At 35.1% G+C, this 23,945-nt stretch overlaps 2 protein-coding genes across 7 annotated transcripts; one reads left to right on the top strand and one right to left on the bottom strand.

Moving 5' to 3' along the window:
* Positions 1-4,227: 4,227 nt before the first annotated feature.
* Positions 4,228-5,606, top strand: LOC112010365 (uncharacterized). 2 transcript variants are annotated; one of them, XM_024042713.2, is made up of 4 exons: positions 4,228-4,454; positions 4,542-4,718; positions 4,826-4,932; positions 5,094-5,606. In XM_024042713.2, the coding sequence occupies exons 1-4, from the start codon at positions 4,308-4,310 to the stop codon at positions 5,458-5,460; spliced, it is 798 nt and encodes a 265-aa protein (XP_023898481.2). In that variant the 5' UTR covers positions 4,228-4,307; the 3' UTR covers positions 5,461-5,606. The 2 variants fall into 2 exon arrangements, with proteins under 2 accessions (XP_023898481.2, XP_065627561.1); XM_065771489.1 differs by having other exon boundaries at positions 5,120-5,203.
* An 8,942-nt stretch (positions 5,607-14,548) lies between these two features.
* Positions 14,549-23,437, bottom strand: LOC112010336 (B3 domain-containing transcription repressor VAL2). Of its 5 annotated transcripts, none has more exons than XM_024042680.2 (13): positions 23,066-23,437; positions 22,776-22,921; positions 21,890-21,971; positions 21,690-21,791; positions 20,467-21,128; positions 20,237-20,333; positions 19,964-20,138; positions 19,229-19,305; positions 18,741-19,154; positions 17,596-17,645; positions 17,194-17,319; positions 17,020-17,087; positions 14,549-15,558 (listed from the first exon to the last, which is right to left on the bottom strand). In XM_024042680.2, exons 2-13 carry the CDS (start codon positions 22,898-22,900, stop codon positions 14,768-14,770), a joined length of 2,769 nt encoding a protein of 922 aa, XP_023898448.1. In that variant the 5' UTR covers positions 22,901-22,921; positions 23,066-23,437; the 3' UTR covers positions 14,549-14,767. The 5 variants fall into 5 exon arrangements, with proteins under 5 accessions (XP_023898448.1, XP_023898449.1, XP_065627526.1 ...); XM_024042681.2 differs by having other exon boundaries at positions 17,194-17,307; XM_065771454.1 differs by having other exon boundaries at positions 18,741-19,046.
* Positions 23,438-23,945: the final 508 nt, after the last annotated feature.

Below are 23,945 nucleotides of genomic sequence, written 5' to 3'. Positions count from 1 at the left end.
CTTGTGTCATAAAAGTATAGAAAAGTAACAGTAGTTAGTAAAACTACATTAGGTTGCATTAAATGCTTATTTATTAAATGCCCTAAAACACCCATTAATTGGACCCATAAACTTATAAGTTACACCAAAAAAGCCAAACCAAAGGCTAGTGTAGCGTAGCTTAACGTTGTGTTATACCTCACCAATCACCATAGTACTTTAAAAAAAATGATATTGAGTTTGTTGGGAGAGATCATATGAATTATGAAGATTAAAGGAAAACGCTCTAATGTTATACACAAAAGATTGTCATCGAATGAGTCATATATCCCTTCAAGAATTGAACAGACACAACCACACTATCCCAAATCACTTCTCTTCATTGATGCCTCTATTTATGTTTAGCTTGCCACTAAAATCTCCTCACTATAGAATGCAGATTATCACATAAATGCTTTTTACATTTAATGGCAGCCACTGTGTATATTGGCACAACTTATGCAATTGGTTTAATAAGAATTGCCCGACTTGCTCAAGATGAAGATTTCGCTTGCCAATCTCTGAGAGTTTGATTTTTCTTTCCTCAATCCACAATAACCAAGTCTTACAAGAATGCTAGCTCTACTAAAACTAAGGCAGCATTGTTACATCCTATCTCCACAAGAATAAATTTACAATATCTAAAACTAAAAGCAGTATGTTTCACTTCATTGGAAAGATTATTGTAGTTCACATTTTGGTGGGAATCCGAGTCCAAAGCAGCAATTGCGACACTGTAATGGCTCTAGATCTGCGGTTCCTGAAGTCCTTGCTGATGACAGAAGTGTAGGACATGCCAAAAAAACTGCAAAGTGAGCTTCCAGCCAGCACTAGCACCTGTTTCAAATCCACTCTTGCTGCTATAAAATTACCTTTAACATCTTAGATCACTGCACCTATCCCATAACCAGAGTCATCTTGAAGTTTTTGGACAGCAACAATAGACTTGGTAATTGGGGGAGGCTTCAATGATGGACTATATGTTTTCTACAGAAACTCATATATGAACTTGGCTACCAAATTTTTTTGTCTTGTGAGTGTGACAGCTTACCAGAGTGGCTGGTTGTAGCTGCTTTTGTCCCATTGGTTTTCCATTCTTGTGCATCCATAACTGGCATGACATGATGAGGAAAAGGTCCATAGAGACAGATTTCCAGGAGAAAAGATTTGTTCTTAACTTGAAGCCTCTCTTATGGATTTTCCCCCATCAAATAAGAATAAAATATTCTTCCATGATATTCACATTCTAAATATTAGATATCCAATTCAATTAATGTTTTGATTAAACCATGTTACGTACCATTCGAAATAATCCTAATCATACCACCCTTTTTCTTAGGGAATTATGAAGTTATTATGACAATATTGATGAAGTATGAACATTTTCAAATTTTCACAACTTTTTTTTTTTTTTAAATGCTAGAAATACAAACTTTTTTACAAACAACTAAGAGCACTAGTAATAGTGGTGCTAAATAGGTATATAACTATTTTTAGCACCACTAAAACTCAAAATGTACCCTGCAATAGTAGGGACAAAGCAATATTTTTTAGCTCCACAACTACAGTGCACAACTATTTTTGGGTGCTCTGATGATTAAAAAAAAAAATTATTTTGCTTACACACTACTTTTCTTATTTTTTATTCTTTCTTCTACATTTCATTTTGCGTTCACACTACTTTTCCTCTCTCCACGTCCAGTGATTTCTATAGCTTTGATGGTGGTTGTGGTTGTGTTTTGGTGGTTGAATAAAATATTTTTTTTATTGTGGTGTTTATATTATTTTATTATGTTAAAAACTAAAATAAAACTACTGCTGTTGGATGTGAGAAGGTAAAATAGATAAAGTAATTTTTCGTGGTACTAAAAATTTGATTCCACTGCTATGGATGCTCTAATGTGGTGAGTGATTATTAGTTTTTGCGTTCACACTACTTTTCCTCTTTCTGTGCATAGAGACACAGTAATGTTCACACTACTTTTCCTCTTTCTGTGCATAGAGACACAGTAATTTCTACGCATTTCATTTTGCGTTCACACTACTTTTCCTCTCAGTGATTTCTATAGCTTTGATGGTGGTTGTGATTATGTTTTGGTGGTTGAATGAAATATTATTTTATTGTGATGTTTGTATTATTGTATTGTGTTAAAGACTAAAATAAAACCACTGCTGTTGGATGTGAGAAGGTAAAATAGATAAAGTAATTTTTTGTGGTACTAAAAATTTGGTTCCACTGCTATGGATGCTCTAATGTGGTGAGTGATTATTAGTAAATAAAAAAGTAATGTTATTAGTAGGCTAAAATGAGAATCAGTAAGAAGTTTGCCATAATAACAATTTGTTAAAATATTACAAAATAGAGATTTATTGAATAGTTATTGATAATTATATTGAATAGTTATTGATAATTATACATGTGAAACATTAGCGTGTAAAAGGCTTAGCGCACTCACATTAAATCTTTCAAAAATTCATATTTATCTTAGTATAAATATCTACTCTTTCTATTTCTATTTTACATAATCACTTTTCAAAAAAACTCACAACAAATTTCCTATTCTTAACTCTGTTTCATTAAAATATCGATTTTTCTTGATTTTTTTTAACTATTCCTTTTTTCACAAATAATAACCAGCATTTACTCTTTTCTTTTATTCTCATGATACATAAAGAAATAATAAAAAATTAATAGCAAAATAACAGTACTAGTGTAAATTTACATAATTACCATAATAATTATGGACAAATTTTATACAATTATACATAAACAAACGTGAGAGATTTTGGGCCTTAAGTAGGTTTATACACTTCAAAAAAAAAAGGGTTTATACACCGGCATAATCTAAGTCTATGTCAAAACCATATAAACCAACCCGATGACACTACGGAGTACTGACTCCGAATCCCACTAGTAGTAGATAGGATAAACAACATAAGAGCTAAGAACTAAGAAGGTTAAATTTTGGTCAAGTCATTGGTCTATCACTTTATCATTATGCGTCAAATGTTATTACTTCTTAGTGTTACTGTTTCCCTTTCCATATATAAAAAGGACCCAAGTTTAAGGTTTTCTAACATTCAGACAATTAAACAAACAAAACAGCAAATATTAAATAGAGAAAACAATTGGCAATGGAGCTCGAGCAGGTTTTTTGGTTGAGCAGTGGCGGCGGTGGTGGTGGTGGTGGTTTCTCTACTTCTCAGTTTCAGGGAGGCTATGCCTTTGATCATGGGCTTCAAATCTCAGAAGCCACTAATAACAGTGACATACAAATACAACAACCTATAAAGATTATTGATTTGGAGGTATGTACTGTGCTCAACTCTTTGATATACATATATGTCTCCCTATCACGTACGACTACCTTATTTTATATTTACTTCTCTAATATATATATATATATATTAGAGAAGTGCTTGCATTGTTGATTTTTGTTTGCCTGGGGTTATAACCGTTTAAGTACATATAACTAGTAGCCATAATCTCTCTCTCTCTCTCGCTCTCTCTCTCTCTCTCTCTGTGTTTGGCAATGTCAGGATGTCAGTCCTTTTTATTGTATATTTTAGCTAGAGCGATTGATGTTATTGAATGAATTTTTATTTCCTGTATGTGCATGAATATTTTAGTACGATGTGCGTAACTGTGCGTTATAACTTTCAAGAGTTTAGATATTAATGCATTTATTTTAAAAATTACTTCCACTTTTTCAGTGTATCGGTTTAAGGCCAATCTATGTGATCTTCTATGTTTTTTTTTATGCATGCATTAGTTAATGTTGATTTTTTTTTTGGTCAATACCATATTTGCAGAATGATTCGAATGGTGAAACTGTTACGAACAATGGTCGTTTTGATCATTTAACAATTACAAAGACCGACTCTTTCTATGAATTGATGGAGGCGATTTTAAGATTTGAAAAAAAAAAAACCACTAATTGTATTGATGAGACTAATCATAGTGAAGCTCAAGCCGAAGTTAGAAAGGTCTTTAAGAAGTTGAAGGCTTTAAACGATGTGCGTGACTGTGTGTTATAACTTTCAAAAGTTTAGACATTAATGCATTGATTTAAAATTATTTCCACTTTTTCGGTGTATCGGTTTAAGGCCTATATATGTATGTGATCTTCTATGTTTTTTATGATGCATGCATTAGTTAATGTTGATTTTTTTTTCTTTCTTCTTTGTCAATGCCTATTTTGCAGAATGATTCAAATGGTGAAACTGTTACGAACAAGGGTTGTTTTGATCATTTAACAATTACAAGGACCGACAGTTTCTATGATTTGATGGAGGCGATTCTAAGATTTGAAAAAAACACTAAATGTATTGATGAGACTGATCATAGTGAAGCTCAAGCCGAAGTTAGAAAGGTTTCTAAGAAGTTGAAGGCTTTAAACTTTCGAGCATCATTACTCAAAATTGGCATATGGGAGGTAATATTCATAATCTGAATAGCAATAATAAATATTATGATGATGAAGAAAAACAAATCATAATTAATTTTGATTAAAAATGTGCAGGAAGTTGCTGAACAGGTAGACGGGTTGATTGTAAGGTGTTACTTTGCAAAGGAAAAACTGGCTTGGGAAATTTCTCGAAAGCAATCTTTGAAGAAAAAAATTGAAATAAAGTGGTCTGATATTTTAGCGATTAGAGCTAAAATTATGGAAGATGGGACTGGAGTTCTAGAAATTGAGGTTAGTTTCTCATTCCTAATTTCATAATTTTTAATGAAATATGGGGTTAGTGAATTGTGATATTTTCCTGAGTCTCTATTGATTTGAAACTGATGAATTTTTTTCAGCTTAATAGGCCCCCTTCATTCTATGAAGAGAGTACTCCGATTCCAAGAAAGCATACTATATGGAATATTAGTTCAGACTTCACTGGTGGTCAAGCACTTAATTATAGGTTTGTATTTTATTTTATTTTTTTTAATTTTTGAAACTTCTCTATTGTAGTGTAGTTCACTTGTCACAATTTTAATGGTTTTAAATATTTCATCATGAGTAATGAATCTTATTGCTAATAAAAATAATGAATTGTGTGGTTCATGTACTATATATTCTCAGGATGCATTATCTTGAATTTCCTCCAGGAGTCCTTGAAAAATACTACAAGAAGCTCCTAGAAAGCAACGAGTTATTAATGCTGAGCCAAAACCCATTCCTAAGTCTAAGTTCTCCCTACTTCAACTGCAATTTCTCGGGTGCAACTATGCCACAAGTTCATGAAGCATATCAACCAGCAAAAAGGAAACGTGAAATTAGCAGTAGTACAAACTACATGTACAATGGAGAACATGGGATGGATAATCATGATTACTTGAGTTCAAGTTCCATACATTCGCAGTCTAGGAGTTGGCAACCTCCTCACCAAGTTTCTTATGGGAATTTGATGATGCATCGACCCCGGGAAGGCGGGAATAACTCATTGTAGAAAGCTTGACACACAGTCTACTATGGCCGATATATAGCTTGTGTTAACCAGTGCTAGGTCAATAGCTTACATTTGAGATTACCATAGGCATTATTAAATTTATAAACGTATTCATGGGAATTATGTCTCTCCCTCAATGACTCTTGCCTTTATTCTCTCTTCTTCTTTTTTTTTTAAATTAAAAATTCGATATTTTAATATATTTTATTTTGTGTCGTATGTTTCCATTACTTGAAGTGCTATCAATTTTCTTTTGGGAACAAAGTATTTGATTGTGAGGAGCTTTCCATCATTGCACGGTCTCTTATTTAAAAATTATCAATGCCACTAAGCTATTAGCTGAGGAGGCAAATGGATGATGAGGAATTGGACTGTATAAGAACGAATGGACCAAAGTGGACAAAATGAACTAAAAGGGAACAAATTTGACCAAATAGGACCAAAATGGACATACTAGACTGAATTGGACCGAATAGAACCAATGTGATCTAAATAGGACTGAGCAGGACCAATGTAGACAAAATGGACCAAATAGAACCAAAGAGGACCGAATGGTCTGAATAGGACTAAAGTGGATCAAAGTGGACAGAATGGACCGAATTGGACCAATGTGGATCAACAAAATAGAACCAAAATAGATAGAATGGACTGAATATGACCAAATTGGACAGAATGGACTGAATAAGACCAAAGTGAACAAAATGGGACTAATGTGGACTGAATGGACCGAATTGGATCGAATGGAACTTTTGCGGACAAAATAGACTAAATAGGACCAAATTGGACTGAAGAGAATAGAATGGACTGAATAGAACAAATGTAGACTAAATAGACTTTTGAATATTTATCATTTTTAGGCTCATATTTCTAATTTATAATGTCTATTTCAGTATTTGCCATGTATTTTTAACTCAAAAACTAAAGAGTTTAGCCCAAATATAATAAAATTTCATATTTCTAAACTAAAAAATTAAGAAAAAAAAATCAAATTTTGAGCTAAAATTGAAAATAAAACCTACAAAATGAATCAATTTTTTGGCCTAATTAGTCTAAAATGGACTGAAGGGAGACCAAAATTGACCGAGTTGATCAAATTGGATCAAAATAGACCTAATTTGGCCAAATGGGACCGAAGTAGACATAATTGGACCGAATATAAATTGTTTAATTTTTAGGGAGAACAAATTGTCTTAAAAGAATTTTAAAGAAAAAATTATACATTATATTACAATACAATAATTATGTATTCTTATGCATCGCGTGAGTTTGGGAAAAGTCTATATATATATATATATATATATTATTAGCCAAAACTTAGAAAATCCAATTAGATTTTAATTGGATTCTCAATTTTGCACTGTGTCCTATTTAATTTTTAATTTTGTGACAAGTCAATTATTAAGTGTAAAAATCAAAGAGTCGAAATCCAAATTCAAAATTGGTTTTCAATTGGAGTCCAATTTTCCATCATGTGAAGTTTTTAATTTTTGTGTCAAGTAAATTATTGAGTGCAAAAATCGAAGAGTTTAAAAGCAATTAAATTTTAAATCATATATATATATATATAATATGAGAAAACATTACATATTTTATAAATCTATGGTTTAAAAAAAAAGTGTAAGCTAAACCATGTATAATATGAACCTCTTCTAAAAAAATTTATAATTTGAACCGTATAATTATGATTATTTTTAATTATACTTATGCATATGCACAAGAGTACACATTAATTTACATAATTACTGTAACTAGGGGTGTTCACCAAACCACACAAATCACACCAAAACCGCCCGTAAAATGGCATAACAGTACCGCACTGCAAGTAACAGTGCACCAAACCGCATGGTGTAGTGCAATTTGTGGTTTTATAATAAGAAAACTGCACCACACCGCACCCTCTCTATATATTAATATATTTATTTTTAATGTTGTTAATGCTCATTTTGGAAAAGTCCAATAACAAGAAGAAGCCCAGTAGTATGGGCAGGAAAAAGTTAGCAAGATTGAGAGAAAACTCATTAAGCCCGAGTGGCAAGAATAATGGGTCATAGGCTTATAAAGTAAACAAATGGGCCTTGAGGAAAGCAGATGGGCCCAAAGGAGCCCAGAGAAAGAATTAGCAAACTCATGGGCATTATGTGATGTAGAAGAGTAAGAATGGGCCACAGCAGACCCGAAGTAATGAATTAAGAAAGTAAGGAGTTGATGGAAAACCCATGAACCCCAAGAATGAAGGATATGGTAATTGGGTCAGAGAAGCCCAAAAGAGTTAGTAAAAGCCCATGGGAATGCAGAATTAAAAAATGGGCCGAGGATGCCCAAGAAAAAAAAATGGGCCAAAGGAGCCCACAAGCAATGTAATGGGTCAAGAAAGCCCAAAGTAGCATAAGTATAAACCTAATGACCATATTAGGACATTGTAACCAATTGAGAGAAGAGTATATAGTAGACTGTTGACACCCCATTTTGCAACCCGCACTTAACCTCACATGGAGGGCAAAATGGTACTTTCACTTTAAAAATATGCATCTTAATTCTAGCCATTAGATCATTGGACTCATTTCATCAAAATGATCTTGATGTTGTAACGATTAAATCGACTGGTCATAAGCCCTAATCGGACCATTAGATTGAAAGTTATCATCAAATCAAGTTTTAATGGCTAAGATGTACTATCACAAATTGAGCCCGACTATATGTGATTATGAACAAGTGATTTCAATTGGTTATAGGTGTAATCAATTTGAGATCAATGATGTATCATAATTTAATTGGTTAGGACTACATTTTATGGTGAGGTTGCATACACCTAATTAATTAGATAGTTAAACATTAATTATTCAATGAGTAATTTGTGTAACTATCTTTTAATTAGAGTAAATTTGGAACCAATTAATTCTGAAATGGGAGTGATTGGAGCCATTTAATGTTAATTGGGAGCTAATTTGGGACGTATTAATGTTAATTGTGCTGTAACCATTTTCTAACAAATGACCTCTGCTCACCATTTCATCAATATCTCTCAGAATATTTTGAATCTGTGAATGAGGTTAATTTTCCCAGAAACTAGACATCTGGGACTTCAATTTGAGCACAAGAACGAGACAATTCCGATCAGAATTGGTCAGATATGATTTTTCGAAGTTAGCTCTACAAGCTGTTACAGTAGCTACGGGAAACCAAATTTTGGCTTGCTCCCCACTCCCACCAATCTCTCCATTTAATGCACCAGATTTTCCCAAGGCTAAAATGAGGTCTAGGTTCATAATCCTTGTCAACCCTCATTAAATAGCCTTCCATTCATATTCCCTCCACTATCACTATATAAACCCTCCCCCTCCTTCATTCCAAGACACCAAAAAAAACCCCTCCTCTCTTCTCCTCTCTTGAGTTCTAGTGAAGTTGAGTAGTTTGTCATATCTTGGTCTTCCTGAGACTCAAGGTATTGAGTAAGACTCACTCTCCCTCTCCTAGCTCTTCTTTCCTCCACCCTTAGGATCTCCCTCAAAAGTCTCCTCCTCCACCATATGGATCTTGCATGAAGGTATAACCTCTTTCCCTAATTGTTTTTTGTGTTACCATGATAAGGGTTTAAGATTAAAGCATGATAGTAATCATTTGAATATGTTTGAATGTTCTTAATTGTTCTTATATGTTCTTCACATGTTCTTGGTTGTTCATCACATGTTCATGCATAAACACTAGTTTTAATCTTAAATCTACATCAAAAATATGAAAAACATGTTTCTTTCATAATTCTTTCAAGTCCTTGAATCTAGGATATCACCATACACACACATTCACTAGAATTTATTTGTCAATCCAAATGAAGTGCTTAATAAATTGAATTAGGTTTATCACATGCACACACTTTAAATTCAACATGCAAATTGATTGATAACATATTGGATGATGTGATATGAATGTTGGCCACCATAGTCTAGAAGACCGGTTTCACGGCAAGGTGGGTGTCTAACACCTTCCCACCTTGTAACATAGCCTCCGAACTTAGATCAAGGGTTAGTGGATCAAATGCTTATCTTTGTAATTTTCAATTTCTAGATTGTAACTAGGAAACAAAGCCATGTACTTTATCTTAGATTGTATCTAGGACCAAAGCCGTGTAATTTCCTATGTTCATTGTAAATTCAATTTCAAATTAATAAAATGAGGAACCTTTTTTAATTATGGTTTTCTTATTTTTCCAATAATTAAATAAGTGGCGACTCTATTGTAAAACCCTTAATCTAAAGGGGAAAATATAACTAGTCGAACCTCCATTTTGAGAGGCAATAACACGACTCCACCCATTCACGTGGGTTTGGCCCAACATTCATTAAAACGAGCCGGGGATGCGGTCTCTCACATAGACTAGAAAGAGGCCCAACAAGCATGGATCAAATAGCGCCACAGCAGGAATAATAGAATGGCATGACAGGAATACTGGCAAGCAATGGAAGGAGCAAACAGTGGGCTAAAAGGGAGAAAAACCCACAATCAAGCAAGGCCCAGCCCTTGGAGGAAGCAAGCCATAAAGAATGGAGGATAAAAAAACAGTTCACACCATAGGAGGTCAAGAATGAGCAGCAGAATGTGTAGACGAACCTCCAGTCCATGGCAAACGCATGAGCAACAAACAAACTTTGGACATACATAGAAATGGAGCATGCACAAGGCCCATGCACCACCAACCTGTACCCAGCCAATACAGGAGTGGTAGGTCATGAGTCAAAGGTAAGAAAGGGTATGGTCTGGCAGTAGGGAGAATGGAAAGTTTATTCTAAGGTTCCCACTCAAACTCTTTTTGGGGAAATGTCCTGCTGGGATGACATACCACCCAAAAGAAGGAAGGATGAGTTGGAACCACTAGGTGCATGCCATGAGGGATAGCAAGAAAGAATACCCACACTGTGGTGGATAAGAATGCCATGGTGCACAAACAAACAAAATAGTTTTCTTTGTTTGATAATGGAGAGTGGCACAACCAACACAAGTAAGTCGTGGTAGCTGGGCAACTGACAAACCAGTGGATGGTCGGGAAGGACACCCAAACCCAAACAAAAGTAGTTAAATGGTAAAATGGTAAAAAAAAGTCACAACAGGCAGTATATAAAGGGCCTTCACTATGCATAGTATCATCATCGCAACAATAGCAACCACTAGGAAAGAATTACAGCACCATCATCACCATAACACTACACAAGTAAGCCCTAAGAAAGAAAGGAAAGAGGGGAAAAGAATAAAAGTAAAAAAACGGAGGACAAAAAAAAAAAAAAAAAAGAAAGAGAATCAGAAAGAGAAATAGAGAGTGTAGAAAGGTAGGCATGCACCAATAGACTAATCCCTTCTCTCCCTCTAAAAGTCTACCCTCTGTTAAGGATAAATGATTTGTTTAGGCATTAGTCATTCAGACCCGTTTTCCTCAAAGTAGATAATTTCTACAGTAGAATCTTCCTGAGAGATTATTCACATTAAGGGAGTGGATCCCTCCTTGGTCTTAGTCCCGTAACACAACTGAACATGGCAGGCTAACTTTTTCCTTATTTGATTTCATTACTTATCGTTATTACTTCCTTTCTCGTCTTTGAAATTTCACTTATATTGTGTTCCCTGTTGCTATATTGTTCTTTTCCTTATTTTAATTAAAGATCCGTTATTTGTCTTGTCTAGCAATAAGCATATCTCTTTTATTATATTTATCTGTTGTAACTCTTTTGCAATAGTTTCGTTTTGTCTAACAGCAAGTGTGTTGCCTTTGTCATTGTCCCATTGTATCTGCCTGCCATAACTCTTTTGTAACAGCTACGCCTGCCATGGGCAAGTGATCTAAGTTTCAACAAAAATAGGGTCTAGTTTGTGCACAAACTAGACCAAGGTGAGTTGCAATTGGACCGGTCCTAACTCTCCTACCCAGAACACTTGGGTCTTAGCGTGGCAAAAGGCAGCAGGAGGTAGCCCAGCCCAAAAGTGCAAAAAGACCCACCACAAATGTTAAATATATTGTAAAGTTGTGATTCACAACTATGTTTTATGTTGGCTTTATTCCATGATAAAAAGAGTTGTAATTGTAATAAATTATTTCCTTGTATTTTATGGGATTTTATTGTATTAGGTTTAGTATTAAGTTGGTAAAGAATCAAGCATGCAATGAAGATTAGTGCAGTTTCACGACTATCTCGCAAGAAGCTCGCAAGGCTAGGCTGTATTTCGCTAGTACTTCACAAGGTACCTGCAAAACTCTCTACCTAGAAGATTTTAAATGTAACTTTCTTACCCTTCACCCATACTATATACTCTCATTACCCACAAAAGTAAAAAGGGCTATTCAGAGAGAAAACCCTTGATAGGTTTTTACAACGCAACACACCCACCTTTTAAAGAGAGAGAACTACTCATCCTTTAATGAGAAATCATTGTAGTATCTTCTCCTTCCCCTCCCCCATTATTATACCTTGAGAGGAGATTTGTACCCAAACATAACTCACACCTATTCAAAATGTAAAGAGTGTTTTGGAGTTTTGAAAGCATTTGAAATTTGCCAAAAGAAGCCGGTAAGGCTTGGCAGCTGCAATCCGGTGGTATTGCAAGATTCGGAAAGCTAGTGAAGACAAGACTTCGAGAAGTCCGTTGGTAGCAAGAGTTTGGAGGGCTCAAGTACATTGGATAGACTAGGCTTAGAGGATCTTTTGTTATTTGCGTACTCCAATTTATTCACTAGTGGATCGATTTCGACTTAAAGGGTCACAAAGAAGTTTTTTGCCGAGTTCTTCGGTTTCTTCTTCGATAACATGTCTTAATGTTATCTTGTGTTTGCATCTCTCTACCTTTCTCTTTAAGCTTTACTTTTATTGTTCATTGTGGTTGAATATCTCTTAGAGAGTAGTTCTAGTGATTATGTTCCATTCACTCTTGTTCTACACTTAGATAAGTTAGAGTAAAAGCAATTAAGCCGTAATTTAAAATTGGGGGTCTAAACAAGTATTAGTGTTTCACACTAATTGAGCTTTCATATATTATTAATAGTTTAATAACCCTAGTTTTCCAAAAAAAAAAAAAAGTTTAATAACCTTAACAAGTGTTGATTAGGAAAGCCAGTCCAAAATAAAGAAAAACTAGCTCAATAGTTTAAAACTTAGCCCAAAACAAAGGGAAAAATCCGTTTTGGATTGGGCCGGAAAAACCCAAAATTTGAAAAATATATCGATCTCAAACCGCGTTTTATACACCACACCACACCACACATGTGATCGCAAAAATGATGTGCAGTGTTGTTATAATTTTGGCTAAACTTTAAATTGCACCGCATCACACATGTGACCCAAAAATGAGGTGCGGTGTGGTTATGGCTTTAGCTAAATTTATCACAAAGTACAGTGTTACAAATGGCTTAAAACCGCACCGCACCGCACCGCATAGCAAACACCCCTAAACATAACTGTGGATAAATTTTACACAATTATTCATAAACTAATGCCGGAGGTATTGGGTCTTAAGTGGGTTTATACAACAACATAATCTAACTCTATGTTAAAAAGTCAAAACCATATAAACCAATCCGACGACACTACGGAGTACTGACTTTGGATCCCACTTGTAATAGTAGATAGGAGAAACAGCATTAAAAAAATTTAAAAAAAAAGTAATAGTAGATAGGAGAAACAACATTAAAAAAATAAAAATAAAATAAAAAGGATTAAATTTGGACGCCATTGGTCTTATCAGCTTAGTTGTCAAACGTTACTATGTCGGCGGACCCAAGTTTAAGGGTTTCTAACATCAGACAGACAAACAAACAAAACAGAAAATAGAAAACAGAGAAAACAATTTGCAATGAAGAAGAAGAATGTGAAACTCAGTGGTGGTGGTGGTTTCATGGAGTTATTCACTTTTTTTAGTTTTTCTGTTTAAGGCCACAGTATGTGTTTTTTTTTTTTTTTTTTAATTATTTTTATGGTTCATGCATTGGTTAATGTTGATTTTTTTTTTTTTTTCTTGTTTCAAATAAATTAGATTTTTTTTTTTTTTTTTGGTCAATACCTCCATATTTTGTAGGATGATTCAAATGGTGAAATTGTCACAAACGAGAATTCTTTTGGTCATTTAACGATTACAAAGACAAACTCTTTATTAGAATTGATAAAGGCGACTTTAGGCCTTGAAAACAACACTGAATGTATTAATGAGACTATTCACAATGAAGTTCAAGCCAAAGTTAGCAAGGATTCTTATTCTAAGAAGTTGAAGAAGGCCAAAGTTAGCAAGTAGTACACACACCAAGTTTCTTTATGGGAATTTGATGATGCAGTAACCCGGGAACAACTCATTGTAGAAAGCTTGACAGACAATCTACTCATGTCCGATAGCTTGTTTTAACTTTTAACTAGTGTTAGTACTTTTATTTATTTGGTTGGATTCAATTTGTTTCAAGTAACGGAAGCTAGGTCAATAGCTTACATTTGAAATTACTATAGGCATTATCAAATTTATAAACTTATTCATGCGAATTATGTCTCTCCCTCAATGAATGACTCTTGCCCTTATTCTTTTTTATATTAAAATTTTGATATGTTATATTTTATTTTGTGTCATATGCTTCCATTACTAGAAGTGCTATCAATTTTCTTTTGGGAACAAAGTATTTGATTGTGAGGAACATTCTGGCATTAGGGTGTGGTGATACTTTGTTAAAATTGTTCACCTTCTTAACTTTTTATTTCCCGTGCCCCAAAAATAGATGTGGTTGCATGTATTTTGAGACTGCCCATATTCTCATTAGAGAAAAGTTGCACGGTCATTCTGGTACTTTTTGGCAAGTCGTGCTATAATTATGAGAATATTATCACTCAGACACGCTGCTCTGCGATTTCAGTAAGGGAGGGGATGAGGGATTATTGGTTAAATCGCAGATCGATCAACACCATGATTTTTAGCATTTTTAGATTCAAAGCCATGCCACTGAGCTGTAGCTGAGGCGGCAAATGGGTGATGATGAATTTCTAGTGGCTATAAGTTTGGCTCCAGCTTTCCAATAATGAAAACTGAGGAAACAAACACGCAAAGGAAAAACAAAAAAGAAAAAAGGGTGGGGTGGGGGGACAGAAAATATTATCCTTGCATATACATCTCATCAAAACTTGGTAAGAAAAAAAAAAATTATGGGTATGTATATATTACAATTAATATGAGAAAGAAAACACACATGCACTCTCTGAACTAAAGAAACATATTTCAAACCGGAGAAAGGCCTATATATTATTAGTAGGAAAAACAAGCAACCAAAATATAAAAGGTTAAAAGAAACAGGACTTCATGATTGAGCATCGTTTTGACTCGGATCTGGTCCACAATACTCTTCACGGCTGCCTTCTCGCTCTTGTTCAGCAGAAACAAAACAGCAATCCTCATTAAGTTGTCCCTCATTCTCGTTGGAGGCTTGTGGCGGAATTTGTGATGCTGAACTTGCTTGTTGCTCAGTGATCAAGCTTGTAAGAGTAAGACCATTCTGCTTCAAATATGTCTCCAATGGAAGGCTTGCTTCTTGAAGAAGACTCATCATGCTCATACGTTTTGATCCTGCTTGCAATTCTTCTTCTCGGTCAGGATGGCAATTCAAGTCTAAGTGACCCTTTCCAGTGTCGACCAATTTGCTTTGGCTCTTGGATTCTAACTCATTTGCCGACCTAGCTTCATTCTCTGAAGGATCAAGGTGAGATGATGCATGCCTAGAAGTGCTGTCTACTTCTGCTTCATCCCTAGAGCCCCACGTCTGCTGATTTCTCTGGGCAATCTCTGCTTCCCGCTCTGATTGACGCTTTTTCTTCCGCATCATTAAGGTTTTAAAGCGACGTTTAACTGTCATGCACACATTGCATGTGCATGTAGGCTTGTGCTTGCCCTTCCCACTAGGGGGCTGGATGCACACAATGCAAGAGCAGCCAGGCCGGTGCCTGGGGTGTTTTGTTGTGGTTGCTACTGATGTGGTGCCTGGGTCACCCACACTATCTCCAAGAATTGCAGCATTAGCCAAAGCATCCAGTCCTGACGATTCATGCCCTTGGTTTGGCCTATTGCTTGTCATTGTTCTCCTTTTCTTGAATTCTATGAAACAGCAATGTATAATGGTATCAAAATATATTCAAAAGTTACAGCAGTAAAATATGCACTAAAATTCTTTTTGGGGAAAGTGATAAAAAAAAATGGTACGGGGTTTAATTTGTCATGAGGCTAAATCTATAGGGTTTTTCTTTGGACTTTCCCCGATTCTTTTTGTTATATGACCATAAATATACAACTTCTTCTGAGCACTGAGCACCTGATCAAGATGTACTATGCATGTATGTACTAACTTACATGCATCATTAAATTAAATGAAGCTAATCAAAAAGGTGCGTGCAAATGTTGGTTGTATAGGTCCCTTCAAATTCAGGATCCTACTCGTGCAGAAGCATGGGTTCAAATTACGCACAAGGCTCCAATAGTTAGATGGTGGAAGTTAATTTGGTTTTCAAAGTCAATCCCTAGGCATGCCTTCATATGTTGGTTGGCAATAACAGATAAACTAACAACCAAGGAGAGTTTAGCAAAATGGGGATTTGAGGTTGGCTTGGTGAGTGTGCTGTGTAGATTGAAAATTGAGAGCAAAAACCACCCCTTTTTCAAATGATCATTTGCTAAGAGAGTGGGGGAAGAGATCAAAGAATTTTCCCTTCAGAAAATCTAGGTGATAGCTGGGTAAGCTTTACTGCTTGGGGTGAAGAAGCTTAGTTGCAGATTGTTTTAGATTGGGTCTAGGAGCTGCTGTATATCACATTTGGAAACTTGGAAATCCAACACTCCACCATGAGACAATAAATACAGAGGAGCATCTTTTACAAGTCATAAGGAGACAAGTGGAACCAAGGCTTGAGAGCAATGGTTGTAATCCTTGTACCAGCGTGAATGAAAAGCTCTGCAAAAGATGGGGCGGTGTCTGTGTAAATCCTGAACCAGAGATGCTGACACCGGTTTTATTTGTAGGAATTTGTATTTGTTTCTTGGCACTGCTAGTTCAGTGGTTGTTTGCTGTTAAACTTGGCTTCTGCTAGTTTGAGCAAATGCCCCTGGATACAAACACCCAATTATGGAAAATATTCATATCTTCCAAATTCCAAGCACTAACATGGGGATGCATGTGTGCATCTATTCCCAGATCAAGGCTTAAAGTTTCCCTGATTGAAGCCCAATCAATTGAAACTTAAAGCTTGACCTGTATATACCGGCACAAGCATAAATTAATACCAAACGTGTAAGAAAGATACTTTCACGGTTGTACAAATTCAAGATAAATGAAGTAAATGAGCATTATCATGCTATTTTTCTTCTCTATAGACCATAGATGTGACAGCATTGTAATGAATTGTTCCTTAGTTTGCAGGGAGAAGTGATCAGTGCTAAAATTATGTGACACTGAACCTGATGGATGAATACCTTTAGACAAAGTAAAACATAAATATATGGAAAGACAACAGTGATTATCTTATTTTCACAATGATATTAAGGACACAGAATCTAGCATCATACCCTTATTAAGTCTGAGAAGATTTTCCAATTCCCTAGGGTTCAATTCATCTGGTGCAGAACATGAGCACCTGAGGATACAAATTGCAGAATCATAAAGGTTTATTTGACAACTAGTTGTCATAAAAATAAATAAACTAATTAATAAAACCTAGCTTAGAAAATTCTTATATTTACCTGCTTTGATCCCAAGCATTATCTGCACACGTCCACTTAGGAGGAATAAGTATATCAACTGGCAACCTTCGCCATTTGGAGCAACTATCACACTGAGCCCATTGCTCTTGTACCCTGAAGATCAAGCTTATTAATTCAAGATTAGATGGATTTATCCAACCACGCCCTGAGGAGGAAATATAAATACTTTTCAAGCACAAAGAGTGGAATAAAATTACATCAGGACGAGATAAGTTGCATGAGGAAAAGGGAAAAGGCTCCCCTTTCTACTTTCTCAGTGGATGTGGCACCACCAAAATCTGGTGTAATTGGTGCCAGAACATTTAGTGTGCCAGTGAGATTTCTAATTTCATTATTACACAGTCTCTTACATAATATTTAAATGATGACATGAACACTTACCCAGTTGAACGAGCAACAAAAATACTTCTCTTTCCAAAAACTGGAGGTTCCTTTATGACAGAAAAATATAAAATATCAGATGGCAACCATAGTTTCATTATTCATGCACAAGGTAATAATTAGAATTTCTTCAAGTGTAGATAGCTTGTCAGTACTAAGGTAGACGCTGAGGATTTTTAATTTTTCATTGCTTTTTGCTCTTTGCTAGAGGCATTGGCAAAACTTTAAATTTTTCTAACATTTGGTTATCATTTTCTTTTATGTTTTATAATCTATTCTCCTGCTAGCAGACAGACGCTCAAACATAGACAAGTATATATGTTTAAAATCTATAAGTTCACAGAATCATACACAGGGGTACTCTATCTCAGAGTCACAACCCCTATCCATGAACACAAATCAAATATCGAAGATGATGGTTTTCATTATAAAATTACTAGAGAATAAAATCCTAATCCTATATACTATAGAATAGAAGCTGTGTATTACGCGTATGTATTACGTCGTATAATAGGATTTTGTCATGTGACTCCTTAATTATTAAGAGATTTTACTAAGATGAAACTTTTAAAATATCAAGTGGCTTATAATTCTTGAGATAGTTTGTTCTAAATAAAACTCTATAACTTGTTTCAAGAAATTTAAATTACTACTCCAACTAAATTCTATCACCAAAAGTTTTAACAAATTTAATATAAAATTTATAATTTACTTTAATTATTCTGATCTTTTATCACAATTTTGTGGTTTAACATTAGAAGTAACATCCTATAATGTAATTATACTAAGTGGCTCAACATAGGCGTTACACATTGTAAAATTAAGGTGTTTTTGTCATGTGACTCAAAATTATTAAGATAGTTAATTAGATTTATCTAAAACAATTAAAATTTCAAGTGATTCACTAATTATGGAGATAGTTTCAAATTTCAATAATATCAGTAAAATGTTGATAGTTTCAAATTTCAATAATATCAGTAAAATGTTTTATTTAGTTTACATATAATTTTAATTAATCCGTGCATTGAACAGGCATACTACAAATAAAATTAGAAAAGGAAAAGACACCAATAGATTTAAAAAAACTAAAACTAAAACAAAACTAATAACAATCATTAATTAAAATCTTCAATAAAATTACTCACTTCATACTCTTCAAATTCGTGGTCTTCAATCATGACTATGCTTGGCTTAAAAGTTGGAGGTGGGTAGAGCAAATCCTGTGCCTCTTCCCACGTAAGTTTCAGCTCCAGAACATCTTGGCTATCAATGAGCAACCTCTTACTTTTGGACCCAATATTTCGTGCCTTTTTCCTCTCTGGAAGCAGCAGCAAGCCCTCCCTTGTCCTGTCTTCAAGCTTCTCAGACTTATGCCAGCTAATATCACCAGTAGCTGAACTCAAGTGTTTGGAAAGTGCATTTAAATTTGGATCCGCGCTTCCCTTAAGTGACTGAAGAAGGCCAGAGTAACCACTTATTATAGGTAGGTTCTCAAAAATACCCGAAAACAAAGTTTCACTTGAATGAGCGCCATTTGGAATGGCAGATGGATAGGTGTCCTGTTTATTAGTAATTTTTATATTAATATTATGTAATTGAGTTTGCTAACTGGAAACTGAGATTGGCTTGTTACCTGCATTGCAACAGAATTCGAAGCTTTCCGGAACCCCATGATAAGTTTTCCTTCAGGATCCATACGGCTAAAAGTTACTGCAGCAAATAGAAGTAACCACATTATAAAAAAAATAAAAAATAAAAGCAATATATGACTTCACATCCAAACAATAATAAAAACTAAAATTAAGATCATACTACAGTAACGAGATAGCAAAAAGGCAGGCATAAATCAATCACTTATCATGCAAGAGCAAATGATTGAAAATATTCTGAAGCATTGGGAATCAAATTGATGTTACACGGGTTGTTCTATTGCACTTAATGCCAACTCAAGCATCAACATGGGAGAGGGAGGTGGGGGGGGGGGGGGGACCAGCTTGAGAAGTTAGCTTTACTTGTGATTAAGCAAACCAGAATAAAGAGGTTAAGTGGTAGCCCACTTAGCTGGCATAGTTTTTGGTCATCATTCCAATTATGAGGGAAGATGGATAAGGGATATCCCATTAGTACCATTGGCCCAACTGGCCTCCCAAATGGACTCCCCAAGAAAAAAGAAGCATACAGGTTACAGGAAAGAGTTAAATACTAAAGAAATGCCTAGAGTTCAATAAAGCAGTAGGTCGTGCAAGAATTAACACTAGTTGCAAGTAAGAAAGGCACAATAATCAATGAATGAAAAAAATTTGTAAGGCACTCAATTTACAAACTAATAATATATATCCTGATTTAAGTCATGAGGCTTTGAGGATACCTGTATCTCCGGCTTGCAACTGCATTGACTGTATGCAGGGTGTTACACCCTCCAAAACATACATTCTGCTGTTATTATTAGGCCAAAATCTAAACTGAAACACCCATTCTTTTCCCTTCACATCTTGAATCCTTAAAGGAAGGCCCTCTGGTTGAGAAATAGCAGGAAAATATGCCTGCATCAGGATTAAAAGTAAAAATTAAGTAATGACAATGACAGTAACAAGGACTATTATCAGCCAAAGGGCTAGGAAAATTTCACAAAAAAGCTTACTTCAGCACATGCTTTTGGGAGAACCAAACGACCAATTCGACCCGCATCACTGGCACTCAGCATCTTTTCAAACAGTGGCACAATTGTGGAATTCGAACTTTAATATATCATGGTTAAGGAAATCACTATCTGACTTTGTGAATAATCAAAATACATATAACATTCAATGTATGTTTCTGCAGAAATAAAATAAATATTTTTTTAATAACAACATGAAATAAAATGGATACTCTCCAGATATTTGCTGTAACTCTTGGTCTGTGATCCTTGGCCAATAACGAGGAAGCAACTGATTCCGTCCCCGTCCTTCAGCAGGTGGCCTTGCAACACGTATCTGAGAAACCATGCCAGCATTTGCCTCCAAACCTCCTGCAAGGGCTGACCTTGGGGGTTTAGGCAAAAGATGGCGAGACCTGGGCCCCTGTAGGAATGGAGAGGATGTCTTTCTGTTTTCCCTTTCATCAACAACAGCACTAGGAAGGGGACTTGAATTTCCTGAGGGAGCACCCAGAGTCATACTCAAGTTTGTCTGTGGCAGCGACTCGTATATATCTTTTGTCCCCATGTTTGCTTTATAGATGTCTGGTTTGGTTGTGTTGGACGATCCATTGCATGCCTGATCAAAATTTGAGAAACATGCAGTTCCAATTTCTCCCACAGAAGGAAAAACTTCCTCCTCTTTCAATTTCCCAAAAGACCCAATTGTGTCAGCATTATGAGATTGAAGCAAGTGCCTAAGCCCATTACCCTCAATACTATTGCCCAATTGCATAAGCTTCAATTTTTCAATGCTATTTCCATCCAGTTGGGTGTCCATAGAACTGGGATGCAATTCATTGACATTATCAACTTTGGAAGTGCCAAATCCATCAGGCTTTTCATTGCTTGAAATCTGTGTGAATGTGTTTTATAAGCATATTGCTAATACCAGAATTACAAAAGTTTACTGATGATTTCAAACATTGCTTCGCAATAAATTAATACACGCAAGTAACAAACAACTCTATGATGTTTATAAAAGCAATGCAAATTCATTCAGGAAAAGTGGCAGGAAGTTGACCAGAAAGCATTTACTTTCCTTTATAATTGCTTAAATATCTCTTCCATGACCTATTTGTCAACACCATTACCGAAAGATGCATATAGAAGGCAGGACACCAATGCAGACCCACAGGAAATGTTACTTAGAAATTAAGAGCATTAAAATACACCATTTCTTGAATGGAGAATGACAAATCTTACACATACGTACTAATTCATAAGCAGAAATTGGAAAAATGGTTAGTGGGAATGGCCCTGGACCACTGGTGTGATTTCTATAACTTACCAATAAATTACGCATTTTAATGTTTATATGATTATAACTACAAAGACCTGATCATCGTATCAAACAATAATTCAAAGTTGTTCCCAATAGCAGAGATTAATTGATCTGTGTATAAGTTTGTCTTACAGGGACAAGTCCTGTATTCTTCGCACAGTTTATACAGCTTACACCACCACAATCAAGCAGCTCAACCAGAGAAATGGAAGTGATGCACCCACAGTGAAGGCGCTGCAGATGCCAAAACTTATTAGATTGCAACAAAACCATACCAAAGCGTTAATATGGGCAAAGTACAAATTCTTAAAAACTGTTGGGTTCTGGCTTACCTTGCCACATGAAGTGCACTCCCTCCAACCAGAGTCCTTGGAGTGATACACATCACAGAAAATCGATTGCTCATACACAGACCTAAAAACCCATAACTTTAATTAAAGGAAGTGGGCACTATTTGTTCAACTATATCCAAATCAATGAGCATATATGGACACAATTTGTTTCACTGACATAGCCTATTGTGATTGGTGTTACCGTGTTAGTAGGGTATATGGGTGAAAGTGAGATTACTTCAATCATAACAGACCATATCAGCAGTTGTTAAGAAAGTCGTGTCCCTAGCATTACCCTTATCCAATTGAATTTTTTTTCTTTTTTTTCAAAATCCTCCAAACCATTAAATGGCGATTCAATAACCATCCACATGGATTTTAGTTACATCATCTCATTAACTCAATTAAACAAGTCACATGACTATTAAGGGTCCGTTTAGTTAGGCATATTGGGAGCTTAAAAGAGCATTTTTAAAATCCAAAAGGACCAAAACTCCTCATAGCTTTTTTACAATCCTCATTTTAAATTTAAAACACTGTTTTCTAACAGCTTTTACAAACGCACCCTAAATACATCATGTGATTATCTATATATAGTGTATGGTCATTTGAATTATCATATAGCAAGATAAAATTGTGTTAAAAATAAAACAAAAATAAAAAAGTCATATTGCAAAAAATACTAAAAATAGAAATGAAACATAACACCGAAATAGTAGAGAATATATGTATACAATTTTTTTTTTTTTTTTTTTGGCAGTCTACAATTTTTGAATCTCAAACAACTTACAACTTATAAGGCAGTGACCGTACAATTCTAAATTAGCATAAATCAAATTGAAACAAAGAAAAAGAAAGATAGATCAAATTACTTAACAAAAATTACCCGCACTTATCACAGAGCTTAGCGAAATCGCCGGATCGCAGAGCCCAACCTTTTTTCGAATCCGCCGACGTGGACTCACCGCACAGTACATTCATGCAAGTCTTCTTCGAGTTCGACGACGCCATTTTCGAATTCAAATTCAAATTCTGTCAAATTCAATTCCACGATATCCAAATCAAAATCGAAGAGTTAGTAAAATCATAAATCCCTAAATACTCGCAGGTAGTAAAAATCGCAAAAGAATTAGTCAACAAGAGCGGCAATATCACGAAGCAAAGAAGTGCATAGACCTTAATTTACTATCTCCGTAACCGACAGTCACCGGAACTCGTTTCATTCAAATTTTGCGGTTGTTGACGAAGAAGAGCTGAGAGGAGCTTCGCTTTGGGTTGGAGTTGGAGCTTTTTTTTTTTTCTTTTTTTATTCGGTAATGGAGCAGTGATCGGAGAGGCGGTTGGATCAGAGGATTGGGCTGAGATTCCGGTGAACGGAGAGGTGAAACGGCGGTAGGTGATTTTGGGTTTTTGCGGGGGGAGAGAAGATGAAGCGTGTGCATGCAGAGCAAAAACAGAGAGAGAGAGAGAGAGAGAGAGAGAGAGAGAGATAGAGAAATGCGCACAAAAATGCATGCACGATGATACTTCAAGACACGGCGAACTCTTTCCCCACTTCCCTTTCCTTCACTTACCCCCTTTTTTTTATTTTTTTATTTTTTATTTTCAAGGGAATGTTTGGCCAACTAAATAATTGATTAAATTTTGATATAAGCTTAATAAAAAAAAAGAATCATTCTACTTTGGTATAATTCTTATTTATTTTAAAACCGAATAAAGGCGACCAGCCACCACTTTAAGAAATATTTTACTTCTTATTTTTGATATAGGAGAGAAGGAATTTGAACCTTTAACATCTCGATCCGATGAAAATACTAAAAAATATCAATTAAATTTAAATTTTTAATGTGAAATATTCTACTTAAACATAATTATCACAATAGTACTTACACATTTGCTAGTAGTGTGATGAAGAGGGGAATGAGAAATTTTAAGTTCCCTTTGAATGGTTTTTATTTTATTTTATTTTATTTTTTATAGTGTATAATTCATCTTGGTGAGATAAAAATAAGTTGCATTTGGAAAATAAAAGGTTTTAAAAAAATGTACCTAAGAA

Source organism: Quercus suber, unplaced genomic scaffold (genome assembly GCF_002906115.3).
Source record: "Quercus suber isolate HL8 unplaced genomic scaffold, Cork oak 2.0 scaffold_44, whole genome shotgun sequence".
In the NCBI taxonomy this organism is placed as follows: domain Eukaryota; kingdom Viridiplantae; phylum Streptophyta; class Magnoliopsida; order Fagales; family Fagaceae; genus Quercus; species Quercus suber.
The sequence above is the reverse complement of the archived record's forward strand: the minus strand, read 5'-3'. Positions and strand labels throughout refer to the sequence as shown.